Source organism: Anolis sagrei, chromosome 4 (genome assembly GCF_037176765.1).
Source record: "Anolis sagrei isolate rAnoSag1 chromosome 4, rAnoSag1.mat, whole genome shotgun sequence".
Taxonomy (NCBI): Eukaryota; Metazoa; Chordata; class Lepidosauria; order Squamata; family Dactyloidae; genus Anolis; species Anolis sagrei.
The window spans coordinates 147785934-147807968 of record NC_090024.1 but is presented as its reverse complement, the minus strand read 5'-3'; the positions used below and the strand labels follow the sequence as shown (position 1 = coordinate 147807968).

Sequence of the window (22035 nt, the reverse complement as noted above, 5' to 3'; positions counted from 1 at the left end):
TGAAAGGTTTAAAATGGATAAAAAAACACTACAGGCAATCCCTAAGTTACAAACAAGATAGGTTTTATAGGTTTGTTCTTAAGCTGAATTTATGTGTACAGGTGCAGGTACATTTTAAAGTGTAACCAGTGAGCAAACGAGCGAGAGCAAGCACTGAATAGGTTCTTCTCTCACTTCCTGTCATCTCATCCCCGTTCTTAACTTTGCCATTTGTAAATCAGATGTTTGTAACTTGGGGACTGCTTGTATAATTAGAATGAACTGGAATTTGAATTGCAGTTCTACATATGATTAACATTTGATTGGTAAGATGTAAATATATTACTGAAAATTGTGAAGGAGGAGGAACAGGTTAAAGATTATGTGATAAAATGGAAAAATTGTGTTTTAATATTCAGAAAGAATAATGGGGGAAATGTGGTTGAAGGGATTGAAATTTACCCTGCATGATGACCTTAAGGAGAACTCTTATAAAACAATGTATTTGACTCCATAAAAACTGTATAAATAGGCAATCAACAATACATAACAACAATACATAACAATAATGAAAGATTTTGAATAAATACATTTGCTCTTTTGATAAAAAGAGAAAAAGCACTGGGGATTATAAAGGCCTGGGAACCCTTAGTTTACTTTTTTTGTAGGGAAGAAGTAAGAAGATATTAACCACAGGGTTTGGGAATTAGTAATTTAGATCAAAAAGTAGAAGTGTGAGGTAACACAAATATGCAGAAAGATTTTATTATCATATATTTGCAGGAAAGTTTGAAATGAACTGATGTTCTTGCTTTCTCTTCTTTATTTATAATCTACTATTATTTGTATGGCTTTAGAAATGTATAATTTAGAAATGGTTAGTAGTGAGTAATGTGTTTTCGAATTAAGTGCACTATTTTTATTATTGTATACAGATTTCAGTTAATAAAATAAAATAATTGCATGTCAACTGAACCTCCTCTATGGGGGAAAACAGTATAAAGCAAGTCTTGATGTCTTCCAGTAAACTGGCATAAAAAGGTGGTTGAACAATTCAATTTCAAATGTGACACCTGCCAAGACGTAATGAAGAGTAGACTAGAAATAGTCCTAAAATTGCTTGTTACAGCACTGTTAGTATGATCAAGAAAAGAACACAAAAAATGAGCATGAAAGTTTTACCATCTGACATACCATGGGTCAATGCTGCTTTAACATGCTTCATAGGAAATGGCAAGATCAAATGCTTTCAAAGACTTTTAAAGTTAGCACCTGAAGGAGCAGTAGTTTCCCAGTTTGAGTAAGAGTACTGTCTTGATCTGGAAGAATAGGTTCTAAACATCTTCAAGATCAAATACTTATTTTTTTAGTTATTTCCCCAGAGTGAACATTAATCTATTTTTCACAAACTGTATTTTTAGAAGAGTAGATCAAATAGAGTGAGATTACTAGCACTATGTAATTTAAATGGCTTTATTTAAACATACTGGCATCTGTTACATGTTTAAAATGGTTACAGGTTTCTTCAATTGGTAAATCTGAGCCAAGATCCAAACAGATTATTAATACCTTTATTTTTTTCAGAACAAAGAAATGTTAAACATGGTTAGATATTTGCTGTAAATATGATCTCTACCATGCAATTACAGAACAAAGCCCAACTCTCCTTTACAATGTTATACAAAACAAGGCGAGCTACACACTACTTACAGACACAAGAAATAAATGCAATCATAAACAACTATAATCTTAAGAAAGCATTTGTTACCTGATTCAGTGTATTATCAGTCTTTAATTCTTTATGGTTTGAGTACTGGATATAAATAGGTTGGTTACGAAGATGAGGTGTCACAGCAGAATAATAATTAACCATAGTGATTGCAGCTTCTTCTGTTGCCAATTCCAAAAAAGCCTATAAAATATTTTTTTAAATTGTAGTGATTACAATGCATATATTCATATTCTATTTATGTGGTCTTATGGTAAAACCACAGTTGCAGTTCACAAAATAATGTAGTGCTTAAACAAATTTTAAAAAATGCACATATTATAAACTTGCATAAGAAAAGGATGTGCTTCAATCTTAACAGTGCACATAGTGCTTTAAAAAGGGATACTGGACAGAGCAATACTGTCAATTTATTTAAATAGGCATATACATTCTTCACATATGTCTAGTTGAAAGAATGAAGAGAATTTATGAGGAAAGCTAAGGCTGCCAGATTACTCTTGTTCATGGAGTTATGACAACAAAAACTTAAAAAACAACAAAAAAGAATAAAAAGAAAACCCAAAGAGAAATGTTAGGAAATAAAATTACTTATATAGGCTCTCATATCTAAACATGCATGAGCAGAAGAACAGAAGTATTAGACCAGCCTGTCTAATTAACAAAAGCCAAAAATGAGATGATCCAGCACCAGCCTAGCTAGAAGCAGCAGCATTTCAGACATGAACAGGCAGCAGCACTCAGATTTCTATACTAGAAAAACTAAAGTAATATTATGCTCATCAGCAGATTACCTTGACTATTTAAAAGCTGTGAAAAGTCAATCAAGACAAAGGGGAACACTGCTTCACTAACTCAATCTCTGAAATTTCTGTTGCACGAAAGAAGATATGGCAGGATGAAAAATGGATGTTTGTTTTTATGCCTTCTTCCCTCCCTCAGAAAATCTCTAGATTTCCCAGTTTCAACCAGGATAATGAAAACTAGAAATTCGATAAAAACCATCAGGTTTTGTTGTTGCTGCCAGTCACCAATTAAGCAAATGCCTCACAGAAACTCAGCAAGGTGGTACATAAGATATTTTTAATGGACTGCATAAAATCCTGTACAAGGTTTATACCACTTTGCCACAGACCACTAAAGATCTGTCCCAGTTGACTGTCATGATCTGATATCAAATCCAGAAGTTTTTAGTTTGCTTGTCAGGAAAGGCTTAAGAGATATTAGAGTTGGCATTTATGTCAGCCTGCAAGATCCTATTGCCTGTAGCCAAAAGTTAGCTTTCATAACTTTTTACTGCATCCTTCTGTGTGAATGTAACAACACAGATCAACAGAAGTTTTCTTCAGGCATCTTGCTAAAAAACATCTCCAAGATGCTCAATGAGATGCATCCCCAAGATGCTCAATGAGATACAGAACATTCTCAAAAACTACTTCACTGTCAACTACAAACACATGTCTCTAACTTTAAACTAAGTAAAATAAATGTGGACAGGCAGTTTTGTGACATGAAGGTAGGCAAATACTAACACTTTGTACTTAATTTCCAGGCTGCTGGATTAAGTACAGTCAGCCCTCCACATTTTATTGTTTTATCACATTCATGGATTAGATTATTTCTGAATTTGCCAATGCCCTGAAGCAGCTGATTTTCTCCCACATTCCAGGATTAAAGCTGTGCTTGCTCAAGTTCCTTAGCCCATACAAATAGGCATATAGACAGAGTTAAACCACCACTCCAAGCCTTGGCTCAGTTTCTATTTCCAATCTGTATGGGCTATGGTGTATTAGAAGTGCACACCTGGCAGTCAGATGCAACCTCTTCTGAGGTTTCAGAGCTTCCCCTGTGATGACCCTCACCACAAACTACCAGGGCCACCTGGTGTCTATTCAAACAGCAGCCCCATGCTTTGAATGGAAGATGAGCAGTCACGACCACCATGAACCATCTCCCAAAGCTGAGGCTGCTGTGTGTACATTCATACAGGAGCTCCACACTATGGGAGAAGGGAGTCTTCTCGCTGTCGCCATGATCTGCATCCCATTGCTGGGACTGATGTGTGCACATTTGTAGGAGTTAGATGCAGAGGTGCATATTCAAACAGCAATCTTGTGTGTTGGGAGAGGGGCAATACAAGTGATTGCTGAAACTGCAAAACATCTTCCAAAGCTGGGGCTGCAGCATGCACATTAGGAGCCCCCGGTGGCGCAGTGGGTTAAACCCCTGTGCTGGCAAGCCTGAAGACCGATAGGTCACAGGTTTGAATCCGGGGAGAGGCGGATGAGCTCCCTCTATCAGCTCCAGCTCCTCATGCGGGGACATGAGAGAAGCCTCCCACAAGGATGATAAAAACATCAAATCATCCGGGCATCCGCTGGGCAATGTCCTTGCAAATGGCCAATTCTCTCATACCAGAAGTGACTTGCAGTTTCTCAAGTCGCTCCTGACACGATAAAAAAAAAAAAGCACGCACATTCACACGGTAGCCCAGTGCTTTGGGAAAAGGGGAGGGCAAGCAACTGTAGATTTCTGAATATTGTTTAGATTATGGTCAATATTAATATCAGATTAATACCACTTTATACAAGTACTATGAAAATAAAGGATATCTCTTATTTTCAGGTCCTTGGTTTTTCTTTAAAAGAAAATATGAGCAATAAGATCGTAAAATGGAAGTATTGTAGCCACTAGCTACAATTCTTTCTTTCCTGGAAACTCAGCAGTGTCCAGTATCAATGGCTTGTGGGCTAGCACTGGTCTGTGAGCCACCAGTTCAAACAACAATGGTTTAGATAAATTCTAGGCTTTTGACAGAGATTTATAGCTTGTGGAATATGACATAAAGCAAGCAGAGCTGAGAAGAACCAAAATGAGTGAGGCAAAGAAATTGGAAGAATAAATGGAAAGAGATAAACTGTGGGGTAGCCTATCAAGGATTGGCCTAGGAGAGGAGGAATATGAGAGGAAAACACTTATGTAGAGAGGAGAAGAGGTAAGACAACAGTATAGCTCCCTAAGCCCAATATCATCTCAATGAGTCCCTTTTGAATGCATGGTAGGTATGTGTTACTTAAAAGAGAAATTAAACACAGGGTGTGAGGTAGTACTGAATATTATACCTTTGTCTCTTGGATTAGATCCTTTGAAAGTTGGCAGATTTTCATGTGTCTTTGGCTCAATTCTGACCATAAGTCATAAGTGTAACATTTTATCTTGTAGTTAATAGGGCCAGAAACTTCTAAAATGACCTACATATGTATTTCCTTATAGTCACCATATCAACATCTAACCAAAAATAAGTACAGTTATGCAAAGCCCAACATTTCCTCAATTTTTTAAAAAAACCAAAATTATTCACATAATAGGCATAAATTATGTTTTCCTTTGCAAAAACAAATTATCAAAATGTTGGAAGCATAAGCCTGACTTCTGCAGTAAACACTAATTCAGAGGTCAAACAGGCAGCTGAAGACAACCACAACAAAGCTTTGTTTGCCCAAGGTGGTGGAGAGGTGCAGTGTTCAGTGTCCAGTTTGTTCATGAACAAGGGTCAAGTGATCATATTTTTCTAGGCTACCACCATATCACAATCCTTGTGGGATTTTGGCCTGCATCAATAGGAATATAGCGTCTAGGTCCAGGGAAGTCATGCTATCCCTCTATTCTGCCTTGGTTAGACCACACCTGGAATATTGTGTCCAATACTGGGCACCACAATTGAATGGAGATATTGACAAGCTGGAAAGTGTCCAGAGGAGGGCGACTAAAATGATCAAGGGTCTGAAGAAAAAGCTCTACAAGGAGCAGCTTAAAGAGCTGGGCATGTTTAGCCTGGAGAAGAGAAGGCTAAGAGGAGACATGATAGCCATGTACAAATATGTGAGAGGAAGTCACAGGGAGAAGCAAGCAAGCTTGTTTTCTGCTGCCCTGGAGACTAGGACACGGAATAATGGCTTCAAACTACAAGAAAGGAGATTCCATCTGAATACTAGGAAGAACTTCCTGACTGTGAGAGCCATTCAGCAGTGGAACTCTCTGCCCCGGAGTGTGGTGAAGGCTCCTTCTTTGGAAGCTTTTAAACAGAGGTTGGATGGCCATCTGTCAGGGGTGCTTTGAATACAATATTCCTGTTTCTTGGCAGGGGGTTGGACTGGATGGCCCATGAGGTCTCTTCCAACTCTATGATTCAATGATTCTATGGAGACAGGCACATTTCAATGTTTCTCCACATACAAAAATCATCACTGCAATTAGAAATGTAAGAGGACAGGGAGTACTTTAGAACTACATAGGAACAGTATTCTTTAATAGGAATACAAACATCAAGAGCAATTCAATTTCTAGCTCAAACTAAAGTGCACCTACTTATCAACTAGACATACCTCAGTATTGACTTATCAAGTCACATCCATTTCAATGGATTTAACCTAGCTGGGCTTAATAAGTAAACTAAGCTCTGAATTTCTTCTTAAATTTCTCTAAACCAGACCAATCATCCATACAGTTTGATATGTGAGAAAATGCCAACAATGGTGCCAATAGAAGGGGGTGAAGCCAGAACAGAGATAGAATCAGTGGCAAAACATGTTAAGCTAGGTGTTACGCATGAATGCTTTAATATAATTTCCCAAAACAAGGCAGTTTCCAGAAGTACTTGGCGACAAATCCCACTAATACTAGCCAGCAACCAAACTGTGGGGTATACAAAATATTGGGAAATTGCCAGTTAGGAAATGCAACTGAGAAATGTGTGTGTGTGTGTGTAAGGTTTTCCCCTGACATGAAGTCCAATCGTGTCTGACTATGGGGTGTGGTGCTCATCTCCATTTCTAAGCGAAAGAGCCGGCGTTGTTCGTAGATACTTCCAAGGTCATGTGACCGGCATGACTGCATGGAGCGCCGTTACCTTCCTGATGGAGCAGTACTTATTGATCTACTCACATTTGCATGTTTTTGAACTGCTAGGTTGGCAGAAGCTGGGGCTGACAGTTCCCCGTATTAGAACCTGAGATCTTTCAGTAAACAAGCTCAGCAGCTCAGCGCTTTAACCTACTGCGCCACCGGGGGCTCCTCTCTCTCTCTCTATATATATAATATAATATAATATAATATAATATAATATAATATAATAAACATAACATAACATAATATATGTGTGTGTGTGTGTCTATTTAAAGGACCGATTGTGCCACTGGGTGGCAAGAGTGTCAACTACAATAACATATGCCATGTTCTCCAAGATTTTTTTTAAAACTGTATTGTCTCCATTTGTTTTGGGATCCTTTTAACTAAAATCTTTATGAATTAATTTTCTGAACTATCATTTTAAGTTCTACAAAGTTAAAACATATAAGGTTTAACATAATTTTGTAGTTAAATATGTGCATGTTAAACTGAATTATTTCAGCTGACTTCTATGTAAAGGAAAACTAAGAATATGAATCGAGATACACTTGTTGGAGAATACGTACCATGGGAGTCAATGGGACATTCTTTTAAGTAAACATTCTTAGCTATAAGTATGGCTTCACTGATTGGGGGCAAGGGTGAAGGTATATTGCAAATATTTTTAATTTGAACCTTTGTCAATACAGCAAAGATAACTTTGTTCTGTTATACCAAATACGATAAGATATTACAGAGTTTTAGAGACTAAAAAAGCTAACTTTATTTTGAAAAAAACAACAACATTTGCACATACAAAAATACGTATTTTGGAAAACCAAATATAGTGGGCCTTCAAAATCCACTCATATTTGAGCCTTAGAATTCCTGTGGCTATAAAAATCTGTACGTGCTCAAATACTATTATATACAATGGTATAGGAAAATAGCACCCCTTACATAAAAGGGGAACAAGTGCTGGGGAAAGTCTGAAAATGGCTACAACATGGTATGCCTATGTATTAGTATTGTGCTTAACACGTAGCAACATTATGCATTGCTTTTTGGAATCTGAAAATTTTGGAGACTTTGTTGATGAATCCATGGATATATAAGCTGTGGGTAGGAAAGGCTGACTATAACACAAACTTCCGTAACAAACTTCTAGCAAATAAACCTTGAAAGACAATAGCTCTGTTCAAATATTGTTTCTCGTGCTCTCTTAAAATTAGCATGGTCCCTATCTTTTTCTATAGTTTTGTAATGTAGACAGCGATACATGTGAAGAGACAAATTCCCATTTGCATACAGGCTCTCCAAGTAAGCATGATTCCTGGAAATTGAAGGAATCTGCTGGCATGAAGAGCCTAAATGCAAATAGGAAATTCCCTCCATATTACTTTCCATGTGAGGAAGGTTTTTCCACACACCCAGAGGGGAGGGGGGAATAGGAGAGAAGGGCTGAGTATCCCCTTAATTACTGTTTCAGGATATCATGATAAGTAATGCCTGGAAAGGGGCTAAATCTAACTAATAATGAAAGTATCAATAGTATTAAATACCACAGAAAAGATAAGACAGCATAAGGTGAAAATTAAGAATCAACTTTCACTGAGAACCTTTCCTACCCATAAGAACCACCTCTTTCTGGCTGTTACAAATTTTATTAGAGCCACAGAAAGTTAGAAAATGTAAAATGAAGGTAGAAAGAGCTACAGTCTGATTAAATTTCTTTAAGAGCAGGAAAGAGTATGTGTTTCTTTCGTATCCTCTCAAAAATGCAATCTCTCAGATGGGTGCCCTCATATGGCATGTGTTACTAGACTCTTTGACTAGGCTCTACATGAGCTTCACTGGGCTCAATTTAGACTGGACGCAATCAGAGAGTCAATTTAGCTTTGGTCACAGTTCTCCCCAATGTCACTGACCCCATTTAAAACTGTGCTCAAGGGAGAAATAATGGAAGAGAGCTTGTGCTTTAGACCTGGACATTGTTGTAAAAATGTGGAAGGACATATGTTGACATCATGAACATTTAGGAGTGGTTTCCAGTAATTCTGTAGTATGAGTATATGATCACTACTGCTACCAAGATGTATCAGCAAACACATAATTTCCCATGTTCTTTTTGTCAAGTGAGTTTAGTCTTAAATTTGGATATTCTGCTGGTAGCCCATCAATACACGGAATAATCTTGAGAGTGGTAGTAATGGGATTATGCATTTCTTTTTGAGTTGGACTCAATTAACTAGGAACAGACTCTGCTCAATTCAGAAATGAATCTTGTAGAGGGGAGAAGTTTAGAATTCATAATTTTGACATTTTGCACAATGGGAGAACCAGAATATACTTTTAACCCTTATGTACTGAAAATTATGAGAAGTAGAAGTAAACTATTTTCTGAATTGTGTCATAATAAAAACACCAAACCTATGTTCTGCAAGAGATCACAAGACAGAATCAGGAGAGTACAGGAAAAATAAAACAGATGGCCAGTCATTTTAGGATGAAATTTAATATCTCGATTTTTCCTCAAGCATGCAGAAGGATTATATATAAAGATCATACACATTTGATTTACTTCTGGCACTTAGCCACCTGAGGTACTTTTCCACGCCTGACTAGTGCAGTAGGCTGTGAAAGAATGAAACATCCCTGGCTCCTGTGCTGGGGTTTGGCCCAACCTGTGGAAGGTAGAGTGTTTAGGCTTTTTGATGGCAGGATGCTTTCTATACTAAAATTATAAGACAAAATTAGAAAGTACCTGGTTCTTTCCTTTCAGCATGAGAATGTTGGTTACCTTACCAAAAGGTAAGCCTAAAGCAATAACTTCTGTTTCTGTCACTTCCCCTGGTAATTTTCTGATATGAAGAACACGAGAAGGAGCCCCATCCATTTTGTCTTCACCTTTGAATTTCTTGTTGTCGTTACCATTGGCTGAAAGACATTTTTATAATTTATTTCATATCTGAAAACTAGCCTATTTATTATAGACTCAAAGAAAAAATACATTGGTGCATGCATACAGATTCCATTATCAGTAAGTAAAATTAGTAATTCATCTTTTTAAAAGATATTTATATCATTATATAAAAAAACCCCTTTGTGCTTCCTCACAAAGATATGCTCTAGCTGATGCATCAACTTACCATGGATTTTCTTCCACATCCACTGCAAAGTTAATTACCTGAATCACCAAAGAGTAGTGGACACCATATAATAACTGGTAACTATTTTAAGTGTTTAGGTTATTAAGTAACTACTGTACAATGATAAAACTGATGTACCACTAAAAATAAATGAAGATCCAGTATCTGTCTAGCAACAGTGGAGGCCCTTCATCGCATATCTTCCTGACTTACTGCTTTAATTTTGCTTCCAACAAATCAGTTTTCGTTATTCCATAGTAAGTAGCTTTGTTCTTCCTCTATTTCAGATGTGATCTATGCACTTCCAATACAAACAGTTCACAGTAGCACAGTATGTCTTAAGGAGAAGTCTCCTATTATGACTTTCAAGGGCTACTGTGGACTGCTTAGCTACCAATCAGAAACAATTCAAATAAAGCCATGTTAGTCTGAATCGGTATGCAAGGGATTTTGCAGCACCTTTGAGACTAACTGAGAGAAGGTAGTTGGTAGCATAAGCTTTTGCAAGCTTAAGCCTACTTCATCAGATGCATGGAGTGCAGTTCTATTTCACTTCATGCATCTGATGAAGTAGATTTAAGTCTACAAAGTTTAAGCTACCAACTTCTTTTTCCCAGTTAAGTCTTAAAGGTACTACAAGATCCCTTTATAATTGGAAAGAATGTATCAGCAATGGGGTCCAACTCTCTAAGTGTAAAATCTGGGCTCAATTTTAATGGAAATGCTATCAGATATTTAGAAACATTCAACTTAATCCAGAGAACACAACTGACAACCATGGAAACCCAATCTCCTCCCTATCAAAGATAACTGCATTTTCTTTGTCCTTTGTTTCCAGACAGATATCATATTATGCCGAAAATGTAAGGCTATAAAGATAAAAACATTTAAAATCTCTCAAAAAACTGAGTAATATATTGTAGTGAGCTTCTCAGCCTTAAATGCTATAATTTATATACTGTGAGAAAAGGACATGATCATAATTAGCATATCGGAAAAGAAGGTATTAATCTACTAGGAAGATTAAATTAAATAATCTGAAGAGAAATATTAGCAAATGAACAACAATTGTTCAGATTAGACTAAAGAATCCACCTTTGAAATAAAGAATAGTTACTATCATACAGAATAGTTAATTTACATATGTTCTTTTCCTGACATGTAAAAGGAGCATCATAAAAATCTGAAACAGAAGAAAGGAAAATATTGTCCTATAAAAACTAATATGTTGATCGGTTTTTTACAATTAACTGCCTAAAGCATCAAAAATGGATTTGATAAATTCATGGAAGATAAAGATATCAATGAGTAAGTGTCACAGGGATTATTTGCTACCTTCAGGAACAAAGGCTCTTATGAATACCAGGTACTGGAGTAGGACAATGGGTGACAGCTACTGACTTTATGTTCTCCCTGTGGATGTCCTACGAGTATGCTGTTGGCCATCATGGAAAGCGGGATGATTGAAAAAACCCCCCCAATAACCCTATGTTATTATCCTCAATAAACAGCTAGAAAAAAGGGATGCATTGCAAATTCGAAACCAGAAATTTACACAAGATTCCTAATCCTAAACATTTTCCCCAAAAGCAAATTTCACTGGGTTAATAAGTGCTTGCTTTTATGTTAAATATTTATGCTTCCACTAACTTCCTGCCCATTTACCCAGAGTCAGAAAGTAATCTGAAGAATATTCTCAACTTTTTTGTCTTCTATAAGAAGGCATGCCTTGAGACACCCTTCCACACAAGTGAAAGACCAACACTTCTTTATAAAGGCAAAAATAGAATAATACTTTTGACTGAAAAATGTATTTTGCGTAATGATATTGATAAAAGTTACACAAATAATATTCATAATAGTTTTATTTCTTGCCCACCTCTCGGCGGGTTACAACATACCTAAAACATAAACAAATACATAATCATTTTAAAATACTCCATACAATACATATATTAAAACATATTTCCACCAGATAAAAATTAGGCATACAATGTTAAAACTGTTGGGGTAGGCCTCCCAGGCCTGATCCAGCTGACGGAGCTCTACGGCAGTTTGTGTGTGCGTGCGCACATTGCACGTGCGCACACACACACACAGAGTATTATTTCTTGTATGAGGAAAACTGTACCAAAATGTCAAAGTGGTACACAAAATGTACCAAAATGTAAAAAAGCACTGAAAAAATGAATATGTATTCTTATGTATAATGTATAAATCATTCTCACAAGGTTTATGTTTTTTTACAAGATGCTTAACTTAAAAACAATTTATATCTTTATTGTGAATGACCCTTAAAAACAATTTGACATTCACACCATTATCTTTTATAACAAAAGGAGTCATGGGGAAGGTTCTTCTCAGATATACCGATCTACAAAACATGACATCATTGCTGTAAATTTGTCCCCTGCCACTAGGCATAAAATTGTCAGTCTCAGTCCCATCCATCCATCTCTACCTGCAGTATGCCGAAGAATAACATTGCTTTGCCTGGAACTAAACATATTTAGACAATGAATGTACATTTTTGAAACCTTGAAAATGCTATGATAATAATACCAACATAGCAAGCTGACATAGTAATCCTTCACTGACCCTTCTGGAGACAAATATTTTCACAGGCTTTGGGGTGGTTGTCTAGGCCAAAGAGAATTGTTTTGAAAGGTAAAAACTGAAACTTTCCAGTAAAGACAAAGTTCTCCTGGTACTAGGTTCTCCTCACTCATATATGAAACAAATAAACTAATCTGAAGAGGTGGCCAAAAGAAAGTTGGGGGACTACTCATACCTAGGTACTTATTCCTTTAACACTACAGGATTGATTGAAATGAATTTCATAAGTGAGGATACACAAGAGAGGACCTAGGCTGCTTCTAGATATTGGAACTCCCTTCCTAGGAAGGCCAGGCTGCCTCTCTCCTTATTGTTCTTTCATCAGCAAGTAATGAACTCTGGACTTGAGCAAACTTTGAAAAACTAGTTGCTTTTGTGTGCTGTGCTAATTTTATATTTTGCTTTTAAATAAACATTTTACATAATTTTTATTTCTATATACAGTCCAAACTTTTAATATTAACTTTATGTATGTTTTAGCTACATGTGTTTGTAGTTTTTAAAAAACCTTGCAAGCCAATTAAGCATCTCAACTTTGGGGGGACGGGGGACATAAGATATAAACAAAGCAAGAGAACAGATCAGAATGATGGGTCAGGAGACTGTCTTCCTTATGGAAGAATATGCCCCCCTTTGTTCTCATGGATGATATGAGGATAGTAAAGACATGGACAGGATTGGTCCAACCAGTCACATTAACACAACCTGCTATAGGACCTTTAGCCAAACAATGTTTTCACTAAAGCAAATAGAGATGACTCTAATGTCACTGTAATACATACATTGTGAATTATTCTCGCTTAGAAAAATTTTAGTATATTTTGGTACTCATTCAAAATATCCAATAATAATAATAATAAATTTAGTTGTTTATTATCTGCCTCTCCTGATGGCTTGAAGAGTACAATAAAGTTAAAAACATGTGAATATTAAATATATACATTAAATTACATAGATGCAAACATAAAATTATTTTTTTAAACTCGCATCAAACACAGATATAGAATTGACATATAGTAGCAATAAAATGTAAATCAAAACTCATGTTTGGAAGTTGACTGGGTATGACTGCCAGAAGAGATGAATCTTCAATTGCATTTTAAATTCATTTAGTTGTCGGAGCTCTTCTGGCAGGTCATTCCAGTTCTGGGGTGGTTGATGAAAAGGTCCTCTGGGTATAGTCGCCAGTTGAATTCTGGCAGGTTGTTGTAAGTGTCCTAAGTGCCCTAAAGGGCAGATTGGGCAGGTGAATTATGTGTTAATTTCCTGTAAGGCAGCCCTCCAGGTGTTTTGGACTTCAAATCCCAGAAATCCTATCCAGCTTACTGGCTGTTAGTAATTGTAGGAGTTGAAGTTCAAAACACCCGGAGGGCCAAAGTTTGCCCATACCTGCTGCAATGTACACTCAAGTCTAATGCGCCATCAAATCGAATGTGCACCTCAATTTTCAAAACTCTGAAACCAAAAAAATGCATTACAGTAGCTGCATGCTTATAATTCCTTTTATAAAAACGAAAGTGTAAGAACACCAAAGCTTTCAGCAATAGAAAAGGAAACTGTTGAGGTACATCTATGCTGTAGAACAGTGGTTCTTAACCTGTGGGCTGCGATGAAAATCTGATCCGCAAGCATGATTCCTCTTTATTTATTTTATTTCTGCTCCTTTTGCGCCGCCTGCCACTCCTACCCTGTTGCTGACCATGGCATATGTTCTGTTTCAGAAACTAGAGCTGATGTGGTCCCTGGTCAAAGTAGTCCCAGGTCAAGTTGTCCCTGGTCAAAAAAGGGTTGAGAACCACTGCTGTAGAATGAATCCACTTTAACTGCCCTAGCTCAATGCTATGGGGTCATGGGAGCTGCAGTTTGGGATCATGGGGGCTGCCAAAGAATGCTGATGAGTCACCAAACTACAAATCCATGGCTATTAATAACTTAGAGATGACATTTGTCAAAATGGAGCTCCAGATGCTCCTGAAGCAGCTTCTCCTTTTGCTTTGGCTAAGCATTAAGATTATCATATTATGTAAATGTAATGCACAATGCCCTAGTGGCACAGCACGTTAAACCGCTGAGCTGCTGAACTTGCTGACTGAGGGGTTGGCGGTTCAAATCTGGGGAGTGGGGTGAGCTTCCTCTGTTAGGCCCAACGTCTGCCAACCTAGCAGTTTGAAAACATGCAAATGTAAGTAGCGGAAAGGTAACCGTGCTCCATGCAGTCATGCTAGCTACATAACCTTGGAAGTGTCTACAGAGAATGCCAGCTCTTCGGCTCAGAAATGGAGATAAGCACCACCCCCCAGAGTCGGACATGATTGGACTTAATGTGAGGGGAAACATTTACCTTTTCCTTTACACTTTGTCAAAAGAGGTGAGCATTAGATTTGATTAAATACACTATTGGTTTAACTCTGTGCCCTACTAGATATGTGTGTGTGTGTGCAAGTTATGTATACTTCCAGATACAAACTGATTACTCATATTTAATAGGAGTGTGCACAATTCAGTTTTGCGATACAGGATTTGGGAAATTTTGGAGATCCAGCAGCCAGATCGCCAAAACCGGACTGCGCAGGACATAGCCAAAGGCTCGGTTGGAGCAGACACATGACAGCTCATTTTTCAGCTACTACGTGATTGACAAGAGCAGACGCATAAAGGTCCCGTCCCCCCCTTTAGCCTTGCCAGAGCCGATCAGAAGAAGAAATCAAATTGTGTGACTTTTTGCAAAGCTGGTCTATATATACCAGAGTGAGCTCCTCCATCTTTCTGTGCACTCCTGGCATTTGAAAGAGAGCTCAGAGTTATATCTCAATGCTGTTGCTGCTTAGGATCACTTTTTGAGAATTCCAATTTGTTTCTTTGTCATTATATAATTACTTAGTTTAATATCTTCCTTAGTTAGTCCTTTAGTAATTTCTCTAGGGAGGTGTGGGGGTGTGTGTGAAAGGGCATTGTTTGTGTATTTGTTAAAATGTATTAACTTTTTGTGCTTTAACTTGACTGAATGAAAGCCTGACTCTCTTGTGTCCCCACGGGGAGAAAGGTTAATAATAACATTTCCTTTTCAATCCCTCCCCAGCTCTACCTTCTGGCTTGTGTGTAACCCTGCACCAGCAGCAGCCTTTCTCTCTCCCATCCCCCCAAATATTTCAAAATTACAAAATAGCCATGTAAAATTTATTTATAAAACTTTTAAAGTTTTCTAAAAATTGGTGGATGAGTGGATCTTTCTAAAACTTGACAGGAATGATGCCCTGCTCCTGTTCTGTCACTGTGGAGAAATTCCAGGGGGTACCTCTTTTGCATTTTTTTAAAAGACATTTTATTTATAGAAAGTTTTAAAAAATCCTAAAACCAGTGGATGACCCAAAGATTCTGAAACTTGACAGACTTGCAGTCATAAATGGGTACTGCACATGTGGCCAGTTTAATCCTGATATCCATAAAAATGACGGAAATAGGAGCCTTGCAATTTTCCCCATTGTTGCCAATGGGCCGGATCTTCCCAGAACAAAAATGGAACTTCAGGTTGTCAGATCATAAAACGATATTCCATTTTCCCAGAAAACAGAACCAGGGGTGAGGGGTGGGCTGGAAACAGAACCATCTTTGCTCGGTAATCTTTCAACATACAACAACTTTAATATACTGTCTATAACCTTCAGACAATGTGCAGAAAGATGTATATGAACATACATGAACTTCATGTTTAGACTTGGGTCCTATCTCCAATATCTCATTATGTACATATATTCAAATATATGTATTTCAAAATCAAGTAAGTTTGAATATCTAAAACAGAAACATTTGCAAACTTAATTTGAAACTTCTGGTTGCATTTCTCATATTAGAAGACAAAAGACTTCAATATAGAGATCACCAAAATGAAAGAGTTGATGTTACTGTGGCAGAGATGTAAGTCTTACTAAAGAGCAAACTTAACACTGGATGCAAACTAAAGATCTAGTAAAAGAATTTGTCAGAGTTCCCTAATTGCTAATGATAATTGGGGATCCCTACTAAAGGGTAAAGAAAAAAGAGAAATTGCAGAAAATAAGGTAATAAGCTATCTGTAAGCAGAATGGAATATGACTCAGCCTAGTTCAAAAATAGTTTCTTCCTCTTTGACAGCTCGAGTCACTCAGACGAGCTGGTGGTTCAAAAAAGGAGACTACAAGCCATTCTTTATAGGGTGCCCTCTCCCATGAGACTGCCAGTTCTCAGTACCACAACTAAAGATACCACTGTACACCAAACACATTTTATTTTTCAACTGTACCCACACTCCATTATAAATATTTATAGGAACTAAACAAAATGTGAAAATGCATTGAGCCTTCAGATACAAATCATGGTGTAATTCTGTTCAAAGGATATATAGAATGCAATAAGCAAGCAGGTAGGTAAAACTGGAGGAAAAATAGCAAAAAGGTGGAGTTTCTCCGTGATTATTATACTTCTGCCCACAGGGCAATGGAACATATGAAAAGGATAATGTCATAGTCGTATAAGAAAATTCTACTCCAAGATTATATTTAGATGTAAGGTTCTTCTTTGTTTATGGAAACCGCTGAGGATATGGTATGATTCTGCCATGAATTTAAATTCTTTTCATCTGTAAGTTCATCAGTAAGTGGAGCAATACAGCCAAGCACTGCATACTTTATCTGAGGTTTTTTCTTACAGAAAGCTTTTATAGCTTGCAAAGTAGGAGAAAACTAATTATTTGGCTTGCTTCTACCAACTTGAATATTTCGCAAGCATGGGGAAGAACTTCTGAAATGGACAAGACTTTCAAAAGCAACCGGTAATAGGTTCTGCTGTTGCACTTTTTACAAAATCTCTAGGTATAAATAATATGTATATTGTCTACATAAAGGGTAACTCAAATAGAAATAACAATAAACATATTTTCTAGCTCACTGGTTCATCTTCAGTCATAATAGGCCCAATTTGGCAAATGTCTGGTGGGACAGGACGGGACTGATGCTTTAGCTGCAACTGAATGACACACCTGTTCTATGTTAGGGACCACAGAGACTTGGAAGAGTGGAGTATGTTGTCTTTAAGAATAATAGAGCGGGAAGATGTTGAAGACAGAATGAGGGGCTGTGGAAGGGAAGAACACTTGGACTTTAAAGAATTTCACTTTTACCTTTGCCTACCTTGTTCTCTCTCTCCCCACTCCCCATTCCCCAAATCAGTATGGCCTATTTTTTCAGGTGCTGTGCTAGGAATGGGGGCAGAAGTGGCAGAAGCAGAGAAAAGGGAGATATTTGGTTTTTGTTTCTGAACATTTAGGAAGAGAATGGGGGAAACTGAGAAACAATGACAGACAACAGGAGCCTTTTGTTTGAGGCAGCATCTGGGTGAAACTAACTGCCTGTGGTGCAACAAAGGCAGATAATTTCAGCAGTTGCAAAACCTCAACAGCAGCAACTGTCTATTTTTCTATCTGTCTATGAGAAAGTTAAAAAGGACTATCAGCTTTTTATTTATTTCCTTACTGCGAATACTGCCGTTTTTGGTCAAAAAGTACTTCCAAAATAAAATAAAAAAGCAATATTTGAACAGGAGGCTTTCCTCATGGACACTAAGGAGGAATTGGGCCACAAATGGAGGTTTCATGATCTTTGTATTCCCGATCTGATGATTTATTTTATTAAATTAAAGATGGTATATTGGCCCTTATGCAGTAAGATATTCAGATATTAAGAAAACTCATGCCTAGAAAGATGGAAGAGCTAAGATTTATTTCCAGCTAATAACTTTTAGAAACCAATATCAGTATTTTTAAAAATTAAAACAGTTAAAAGTTAACTCACTAGAACTCTACAAAAAGCAACAGAAACACCTTAAGGCACTTGTGTGATCTTGAGATCTTGATTTTTTCAAAACCAAGTTTTCATGTTACTTAATGAAATACAGTCTCGCTTATCCAACCTTTGCTCATCCAATGTTCTCCATTATCCAACACAGTCTGCCTCCCGCCTGGATCCACAGCTGTATTGACATTGCGATGTTTTCGGACTAAATTCATAAATACGGTAATTACTATGTAACTGTACCATGTATTGAACTGCTTTTTCTGTCAATTTGTTGTAAAACATGATAGTTTGGTGCTTGATCTGTAAAATCATAACGTAATTTGACGTGTAATAGGTTTTTCCTTAATCCCTCCTTATTATCCAACATTGTCACTTATCCAACATTCTGCTGGCCTGTTTATGTTGGATAAGCCAGATTCTACTGTACATGGCATGCTTTCTCACTGACATGAGTCATATAAGAACACATTCAAGTACAGAAACCAGATACATTATTGGACTAATTCTTTCCAATGACTCAATCATACATGCTCCTATTCCACGAAAGCACAAGGTGTCAGCATTTCCTCTTGCACACAAACAACAGAATAAAATACGCGCACAAGGGCACTTAGACCATAACCTGAAGGGCAGAGCCTTCACAGTTGGTCAATTACACTCCTGAAATAAGTGTTAAACTCAAGAATGTCGGGAAAGTTATAGGAGAATTCATTATTAAAAAACAGCATTTGACATCTCAAGGATAGGAGGTAAGTAAAGTGCTGCTTCCCAGGACAACACTAAGCCCCCAAATATCCCAAACAGTCCTGCAGATCCAATAAATGACCAAAAATGAAACCAAATCAGTATTTTGACTATGTCTGATAATGGTGATGGTGTCTGCAATGGATGTGGTAGGAATGGGTGGTATCAATGAGTTGCTTTTTGATATTGGAAGCAAAGTAACGATTCCTGCATCTATTAAGACTGTAAAGTAGTGGCTGTTCGAAGACTCAGTATGTGAATCAATGAAAACATGAAGACAATACTATTCCTCACTAGGCTAGGAGCTTCCTGAAAGTCCTTTCCCACATCAGTAAGATTTAGACTTTATATATTCATCGTTTTAGTGATTTTTAGGAAGGAACCGCTTTAGTAGGTAACCCATACAATGACAATGATCTCGGACTGCGTGGTTTTAATAATGTGTTTGAATCTCTATATAGTTTTTCAATTTATGTTTTAATGTATATGTTTATTTTATATTTCTTGTTGACATGTCATCAAATTGTTGCCTTTTGTAAGGCCACTCTGAGTCCCCTTCGGGGTGAGTGGGTTTTTATACCCCACTCGCCCCTTTGGGGTGAGTGGGGTATAAAAACTGTAAATAAATAAATACTGTAAGTAAATACACTTGTTCAGAGACAACTGATTTGAGAAACACTACTTTAGATAGATAAAAACAGAGAATATAAAATTTGCCTCTTGCAAATATAGGTCTTCTGTTAAAATGTCAAGAGTTAACCACTTTTTAAAAAGTTGATATATACCACATTTCTTCAATTCATGTAAAACAGAACTAGCTTTTATTGGGGGGGGGGGGAATTGAGAAACTTCATTAAGATAGCAATGAACTGAGGTTCTAAAACATCTATTAAATAGATAAAAGTTTGCCTTGTGCAAATACCGTACCAATGCAGCTTCTTAATATCAAAGAATTAGAAGTCTTTAGCCCAACAAACTGACATGTTTTGATCTTGATTTAATTTTTTAAGTTTTATTCTTCTCCATACCATTGTGATATTTGAAAATTTGAAACTATTTTGGCTGGTTTGTTTTTAATCCAAAATTTGGAATGTTAATTGATTTTTATTTTCCTAGTTCTAACCTGTCCTTCCCTAAGTGATGTAACTTATAAAGATGATATATCTTCCAATTTCTAAACTGAAGAGAGTCAATATTGTATACTTAACTACTATAACATGTTTCTTTGGAACCACAAAGTGAATATGAGAGAGAGAGAAGCTCAGAAATTTGCTAGAAATGGCAGTTTTAAAGGGAATATGGCACATTAAAAAGATATACTTTCTGAAATCTCATCCTTTGGTTTTGGAGCTAACCAATAAAAAACTACGAAATGAGATGGTGCTAGGTATTCCTGGCAATTCTTCTTTCCAATATAGCTCTTTATTTTCTTTAGGCAACAGAAAAACAGGTGACATAATATATAATATTCACCACAGGAAATCAGGTGAAGGCCTGTAACAGAAGTTTGGATTACAGCCATTCCTTTCCAAGTAGTACTAAATTGCTACACTAAAGGTAAAAATAATTATTGATGGATTTAGTATTTAAAACATTATTGTTTTATACTACTTTATACTGCTGTAATATATTTTATATTTAAAGCTATAGTTTATATTATTTTATTTCCTACTTAATATTATTCCAAGCAGTACGAAATTATTATACACATAAATTGCTAAAGACATCAGACTTCATCTGACCTTGGAACCTAAATACAGCCAGCCCCTGTTAGTACTTGGATGGATTACAGCCAATGAATACTGGGTGCTGTAAATGAGATTTCAGAGGAAGAAACAGACAAATTCCAATCTAAATATCACTTGCTTAAGGAAGTCCTATGAAATCCATGAGGTCTCCATAGTGACATGCAGACACACAGCTCCCCAAAGCTGAAACCATGCCCTCTTAAAAATAAATCAATTTCCTGGCTTGGAAATAATTCTTCCCTCCCCCATCCTTTTAAAGTCCCTGGAAAAAAATCACCAAAAGAAATGCAATTTGGAGAGCTTCATGTAAATGTTTAGAAAAGTCCAATCCCATTTGAACTCAGAATTCATTTTAATACTTAGAAAAAAGTAGTTTAAAAGAAGCTCCTAAACTATTAATTTTAATCCCCATTCTAAATCTTAAACAAAAATACATATGCCATGTATAAAACTCAAATTTATAATTAGCAACTTGCATGACAATTCAAAAAATGGCCTCTAGTTTACTGCCAGTCTCATCAGCTACAGAGATACAGCTATATAGCTTCCTCGCTCTTTTAACTTCAGCTTAATGAATTTTTAATGGTTTGAAACATTTATTAGCCCCCCTTTCAGCCATAGCTCACTGAATGACTTACAACATAAAATACAATGAAATCTGACAAAGACAAATTTAGAAGCCTGTTAAAAGTCCAGTATGAAATTAGAACATATCTTTAACTAACCAGTAGCTCATTAAAATTAACAAAAGACAACTTTCAGCATGCAACATGCATAGTATGGCTATGGCTTCAGATCTGTATAATTGGAAATCAAGCAAATGATTCATTTTCACTCACAGTCATGGGGGAAAGTCTGGGGGAAAGCTCAAATATAAGGAGAAAGTAAACAGTTAACTGTAAAATTACTTGAAAAGCTGACAGCCATTCATGGGGTATCAAATTTTCAGAATAATTATTTTTCAGAGTCAGTGTTATTGAATATTTGCTCAATATAAACTTAAATTTTGTGAAAAGACTAGAACACCCTTTCTATGACACATGACATTAAACTAGGGATGAACAAAGAGTAGCACTCCGGGTGTAGTTGGGAGTGAAGTGCCTAGAAACTTCAGTTACCACAATTAGTGATGAGAAATCCTAGGTGGTTACAGTCTAACACCAGTACTCACTTTTGCACTAAAGGAAAAAACAGACTGAGAAAAGCAAATTAAGAGGCCTATAATAAAGTTATAAAATCATAGCAGCAGAGTTCTGGGGTGAAAGGAGACATATCAGGAGATTCCAGTCAAAATGCTGGAGAAAAAGACACCTTGCATCCTCCTGCAGCTAGATGGAATGAGTTTTGAATTAAAA

The 22035-nt window shown here is 36.7% G+C and overlaps 1 protein-coding gene across 4 annotated transcripts in view; it reads right to left on the bottom strand.

The window, feature by feature from the left end:
- The window catches only part of PTBP2 (polypyrimidine tract binding protein 2), a 73510-nt gene that overhangs the window by 29794 nt on the left and 21681 nt on the right, over nucleotides 1–22035 (bottom strand). For all 4 annotated transcript variants that reach the window (XM_060773946.2, XM_060773947.2, XM_060773948.2 and 1 more), the window contains exons 4-5: nucleotides 9360–9532; nucleotides 1748–1891 (exon numbers count right to left, since the gene is read on the bottom strand). In XM_060773946.2, coding sequence (XP_060629929.1) covers nucleotides 1748–1891; nucleotides 9360–9532 — 317 coding nt within the window. The remainder of the gene's footprint in view (nucleotides 1–1747; nucleotides 1892–9359; nucleotides 9533–22035) is intronic.